General features: G+C 39.0%; 1 protein-coding gene across 1 annotated transcript; it reads right to left on the reverse strand.

Moving 5' to 3' along the window:
- Positions 1-972: 972 nt before the first annotated feature.
- LOC127926082 (E3 ubiquitin-protein ligase RBBP6-like) lies at positions 973-6,421 on the reverse strand. Its single transcript, XM_052511358.1, has 2 exons — positions 5,257-6,421; positions 973-1,122 (listed from the first exon to the last, which is right to left on the reverse strand). The coding sequence occupies exons 1-2, from the start codon at positions 5,420-5,422 to the stop codon at positions 1,001-1,003; spliced, it is 288 nt and encodes a 95-aa protein (XP_052367318.1). The 5' UTR covers positions 5,423-6,421; the 3' UTR covers positions 973-1,000.
- Positions 6,422-6,763: the final 342 nt, after the last annotated feature.

Raw genomic sequence — 6,763 nt, forward strand, 5'->3', positions numbered from 1 at the left:
TCATATCATGCAGATAGACACAGGTGATGGGGGGTTACTACTCATATCATGCAGATAGACACAGGTGATGGGGGGGTTACTACTCATATCATGCAGATAGACACAGGTGATGGGGGGGGTTACTACTCATATCATGCAGATAGACACAGGTGATGGGGGTTACTACTCATTCATGCAGATAGACACTCATATCATGCAGATAGACACAGGTGATGGGGGGTTACTACTCATATCATGCAGATAGACACAGGTGATGGGGGTTACTACTCATATCATGCAGATAGACACAGGTGATGGGGGGGTTACTACTCATATCATGCAGATAGACACAGGTGATGGGGGTTACTACTCATATCATGCAGATAGACACAGGTGATGGGGGGTTACTACTCATATCATGCAGATAGACACAGGTGATGGGGGGGGTTACTACTCATATCATGCAGATAGACACAGGTGATGGGGGGTTACTACTCATATATCATGCAGATAGACACAGGTGATGGGGGGTTACTACTCATATCATGCAGATAGACACAGGTGATGGGGGGTTACTGATGGGGGTTACTACTCATATCATGCAGATAGACACAGGTGATGGGGGGTTACTACTCATATCATGCAGATAGACTCAGGTGATGGGAGGGGTTACTATCATATCGTGCAGATAGACACAGGTGATGGGGGGGGGTTACTACTCATATCATGCAGATAGACACAGGTGATGGGGGGGGTTACTACTCATATCATGCAGATAGACACAGGTGATGGGGGGGGTTACTACTCATATCATGCAGATAGACACAGGTGATGGGGGGTTCATGCAGATAGACACAGGTGATGGGGGGTTACATATCATGCAGATAGTTAATAATCATATCACACAGGTGATGGGGGGTTACTACTCATATCATGCAGATAGACACAGGTGATGGGGGTTACTACTCATATCATGCAGATAGACATGGTCATGATGTCACAGGGTCATGATGTCACAGGGTCATGATGTCATAGCTACGTACACAATGAACGTTCTGCCCGCTGGTTTGACCCCTCCGATGGGGGTGCGTCTGACGATCACTGATGAGTGTTTGGGGATGTGAACCTCTTCATCAGTGTACTCTATAGGAGCACATGGTACACAGCATATATCATCAGTACTGTACTCTATAGGAGCACATGGTACACAGCATATATCATCAGTACTGTACTCTATAGGAGCACATGGTACACAGCATATATCATCAGTACTGTACTCTATAGGAGCACATGGTACACAGCATATATCATCAGTACTGTACTCTATAGGAGCACATGGTACACAGCATATATCATCAGTACTGTACTCTATAGGAGCACATGGTACACAGCATATATCATCAGTACTGCTCTATAGGAGCACATGGTACACAGCATATATCATCAGTACTGTACTCTATAGAGCACATGGTACACAGCATATATCATCAGTACTGTACTCTATAGGAGCACATGGTACACAGCATATATCATCAGTACTGTACTCTATAGGAGCACATGGTACACAGCATATATCATCAGTACTGTACTCTATAGGAGCACATGGTACACAGCATATATCATCAGTACTGTACTCTATAGGAGCACATGGTACACAGCATATATCATCAGTACTGTACTCTATAGGAGCACATGGTACACAGCATATATCATCAGTACTGTACTCTATAGGAGCACATGGTACACAGCATATATCATCAGTACTGTACTCTATAGACACATGGTACACAGCATATCATCAGTATGGTCTATAGGAGCACACACAGCATATAGCATCAGTACTGTACTCTATAGGAGCACATGGTACACAGCATATATCATCAGTACTGTACTCTATAGGAGCACATGGTACACAGCATATATCATCAGTACTGTACTCTATAGAAGCACAGGAGCACATGGTACACAGCATATCATCAGTACTGTACTCTATAGGAGCACATGGTACACAGCATATATCATCAGTACTGTACTCTATAGGAGCACATGGTACACAGCATATATCATCAGTACTGTACTCTATAGGAGCACATGGTACACAGCATATATCATCAGTACTGTACTCTATAGGAGCACATGGTACACAGCATATATCATCAGTACTGTACTCTATAGGAGCACATGGTACACAGCATATATCATCAGTACTGTACTCTATAGGAGCACATGGTACACAGCATATATCATCAGTACTGTACTCTATAGGAGCACATGGTACACAGCATATATCATCAGTACTGTACTCTATAGGAGCACATGGTACACAGCATATATCATCAGTACTGTACTCTATAGGAGCACATGGTACACAGCATATATCATCAGTGTACTCTATAGGAGCACATGGTACACAGCATATATCATCAGTACTGTACTCTGTAGAAGCACATGGTACACAGCATATATCATCAGTACTGTACTCTATAGAAGCACATGGTACACAGCATATATCATCAGTGTACTCTATAGGAGCACATGGTACACAGCATATATCATCAGTGTACTCTATAGGAGCACATGGTACACAGCATATATCATCAGTGTACTCTATAGAAGCACATGGTACACAGCATATATCATCAGTACTGTACTCTATAGAAGCACATGGTACACAGCATATATCATCAGTGTACTCTATAGAAGCACATGGTACACAGCATATATCATCAGTGTACTCTATAGAAGCACATGGTACACAGCATATATCATCAGTGTACTCTGTAGAAGCACATGGTACACAGCATATATCATCAGTGTACTCTGTAGAAGCACATGGTACACAGCATATATCATCAGTGTACTCTATAGGAGCACATGGTACACAGTATATATACACACACACACTGGGCACCTTGTGTGTGTGTGTATATATATTCAGTACTGTAGCATATAGAAGCACAAGGTACCCAGTATATATATTCAGTACTGTACTCTATAGAAGCACACTGGGTACCTTGTGTGTGTGTGTGTGTATATATATATATCATCAGTACTGTAGTATATAGAGCCACAAGGTACCCAGTATATATCATCAGTACTGTAGTCTATAGAACAGGGAATATATTATATCATCAGTACTGTAGTCTATAGAACAGGGAATATATTATATCATCAGTACTGTAGTCTATAGAACAGGGAATATATTACATCATCAGTACTGTAGTCTATAGAACAGGGAATATATTATATCATCAGTACTGTAGTCTATAGAACAGGGAATATATTATATAATCAGTACTGTAGTCTATAGAACAGGGAATATATTATATCATCAGTGCTGTAGTCTATAGAACAGGGAATATATTATATCATCAGTACTGTAGTCTATAGAACAGGGAATATATTATATCATCAGTACTGTAGTCTATAGAACAGGGAATATATTATATCATCAGTACTGTAGTCTATAGAACAGGGAATATATTATATCATCAGTGCTGTAGTCTATAGAACAGGAATATATTATATCATCAGTACTGTAGTCTATAGAACAGATATATATCATTACTGTAGTCTATAGAACAGGGACTATATTATATCATCAGTGCTGTAGTCTATAGAACAGGGAATATATTATATCATCAGTGCTGTAGTCTATAGAACAGGGAATATATTATATCACTGTAGTCTAACAGGGAATATATATATCATCAGTACTGTAGTCTATAGAACAGGGAATATATTATATCATCAGTACTGTAGTCTATAGAACAGGGAATATATTATATCATCAGTACTGTAGTCTATAGAACAGGGAATATATTATATCATCAGTACTGTAGTCTATAGAACAGGGAATATATTATATCATCAGTACTGTAGTCTATAGAACAGGGAATATATTATATCATCAGTACTGTAGTCTATAGAACAGGGAATATATTATATCATCAGTACTGTAGTCTATAGAACAGGGAATATATTATATCATCAGTGCTGTAGTCTATAGAACAGGGAATATATGATATCAAACAAAAACAGTTAAAATTCACATCTTTCTTCCCTGCGTAAAGTCACCCCAGCCTAAACTCTTAGAGAGATTGGACTCAACACCTCCTCATGAGTTCCTAGAGATGATAAATATGATTTTGTTGATGGGGAAAAGTTTTATTTTGGTTCCTCAACAATGAGACACTCAGCTTCTTAATGTAAATCCACCAGTGTGGTGCAATTAATGTTACTATTATTATTATTATTATAATGTTTTACATATACAAACAGCTAGCTTGTCATTTCTTCTTAGCAAGTACGGGTCTAAATGTTGTTAGCCGCTAATGCTAATCGCCTGTTAGCCGCTAATGCTAATCGCCTGTTAGCTAATGCTAATCGCTAATGCTAATCGCCTGTTATGCCGCTAATGCTAATCGCCTGTTAGCCGCTAATGCTAATCGCCTGTCCACAATGCTAATCGCCTGTTAGCCGCTAATGCTAATCGCCTGTTAGCCGGCGGGTTAATAGATGTACTGAGTTATAGCCAAACGTACTTATACAACCTCATAATACATTTTTTTTTAAACATCAGCATTGTTTATACAACAGTATCTTCTAAAAAAAATCAGAGGAAAACACAAAGCAAGAATATGTTAGCTACATGAAGTTGCTAAGAGAAAACATTCAATGTAGCAAAAAGATGGCCGCTATTAACTATAGAATAATAATTATAATTACATTTCCAACAGTTGACAAGTGTTTTGACTTTAAATCGCAAGTTCAATTGCAACATTTGGTTCAAGATAAGGCCCATATCGTGCAGCCCTGTGGGAATGATCTCAAATGAGTGCAAGAAAATGGTTTTATAATATTAAATTTAAAGGAAAAAAATTAAATCAGAATGGAGAAAGACCCTAAGGGTCAGCGCACCACTCAAAGCAAATGTAGAATTTAAATAATTACAAATATTATTGTATTTTTGGGGGTCAAATACATTAATACAATCCAACTTTTGTAATACCGTGAGATAGATGTGTGTGTAATAAATATATAATATATATATACATACATATACAGGGAAAGATATACACACACACACACATCTATACATATCTATATATAGAGATATATAGATTATTATTATCTATATAGATTATGTTTTGGGCCCATATCCCCGACCCCTACCAGGAAGTACACACCATAAAACTGCATAAAATGATAATCTTGGCATCACTGATTAACCTCAGGTCAACATGAACAACTTAACTAACTAAGTTAGTTAGTTACCTTCACGGGTCTGTGCGTTGGTGATCTGCAGGTCGCAGTCGGTGGCTTTGAGGCGCTCTCTGCCCATAATCTGCCGTTTCAGCTCGGCCAGGGTGATGTGCAGCCCGTCAAAGGTCACGGTGTTGTAGTCCAGTTTGGACGAGAATTTATAATGAACACACGACATTCTCACAACTAATCACTTAAATTCAAAACTCAAAAGACAAAGGAAAGGGGGAAAACAACACGTTAGTTAAAGAAATAACAAATAACCAGTAGTAGATATGATCTGAGACTGAAGGTGGAGGTGGGAGCTACCAGATTATTCTATAATAAGATAATTATCGAAGGGAAAACAGGCAATGAACTAAGAGGAAGTATTCACAGATAGTCCTTGTAGTTGTTTGCGTCAAAGACACCAAACTACTAGGTAGTGACAGACCGGGACTTAATAACCCGGTCAGTTCGTTAATTAAGTGTCCGGTAAAACAACAAGAAAAAGTACAGTTCCACAAGTGTCCATTACGGGGTTTGTTTTTTTTCTTCCCCCCGGTTATTAATACAGTCAGTAAGAGTCTCTCTCTTCTCTCGCGGAAACAACGGGCCTTGTAGCTGCGGAAAGCAGCGCGGCACCGGGGTCGCGGTTAGGAGTCCATAACGAGGCCCGGAAGCGTCGCTCTTCCGCCGTGAAAAAAAACGGCGCAAAGTCCTAAAAAATAAAAATAAATCTTCTTCAATCCGTCTGGGGGAGGAGGGGGAGGGGGGATCAAACGTCCAAATAAAATAAAAGTCCTTCAAAAACGATCCTTTTCGGAGTTTGCAGGAAACGCTGTTGATCGTTGTGTGACCTACGATGATGAAGGAGATCTGCGGCCTCGGTACCTACCAGTCAAAACAAAAACATTTCCCCGCAGATATAAACCTTATTTTACACTAACTACTTAACTGGTTAGGAAAAACGGCCACTGGACATTAAACACTTTTAATAACCACTTAGCTTAGGTTTCCTATTCAAAACGACGGTAAATTATCTCTCTTTCTAATTCTATAATTTGCGTTGTTTTAAATCCATTTCGACGGTCTTTTTTTCAGTTGCTCCTCGTTGTCTTCTGAACATCATGGCGGGACCGGAAACTGGCCCGACAAGAAAACGGAAACGAGGGTGACGTTCTTCTCTACTGTTTCATTGGCGGACTACAATCTCTATTGTTTCTAATCTATGTATGCTTGTGTTCCCTCATGTGCTTTATGTATTGATTTGTTATTAATAAAAAAAGAAAACTAAAAAGAAAAATACAATCTATAATGTGCAACCTACTGTGCGAGGTAGTAAAATATCACAAAAAAAACAAAACAAACAAAAACATTTTGGATGAAAATACTCATACAAACTAGTAAAAACAACAACAACATAAATTATACATACAAAGAAATACAATTCAGTCTACTTCTGTTAAAATCATAAAGATCCCCACAGGTTCAGGAGCACTGGAGGGCGGGGTAGTTCTTCCATCGCAACAAACCACTT

The sequence above is a fragment of the Oncorhynchus keta genome, unplaced genomic scaffold (genome assembly GCF_023373465.1).
Source record: "Oncorhynchus keta strain PuntledgeMale-10-30-2019 unplaced genomic scaffold, Oket_V2 Un_contig_675_pilon_pilon, whole genome shotgun sequence".
In the NCBI taxonomy this organism is placed as follows: Eukaryota; Metazoa; Chordata; class Actinopteri; order Salmoniformes; family Salmonidae; genus Oncorhynchus; species Oncorhynchus keta.

Excerpts from the sequence above, each read along its gene's own strand:
- LOC127926082 (XM_052511358.1), bottom strand. The coding sequence starts at position 5,422 with ATGTCGTGTGTTCATTATAAATTCTCGTCCAAACTGGACTACAACACC. Across the intron at positions 1,123-5,256 it reads CAACGCACAGACCCGTGAAG|AGTACACTGATGAAGAGGTT; the intron begins GTAACTAACTAA and ends GTGCTCCTATAG.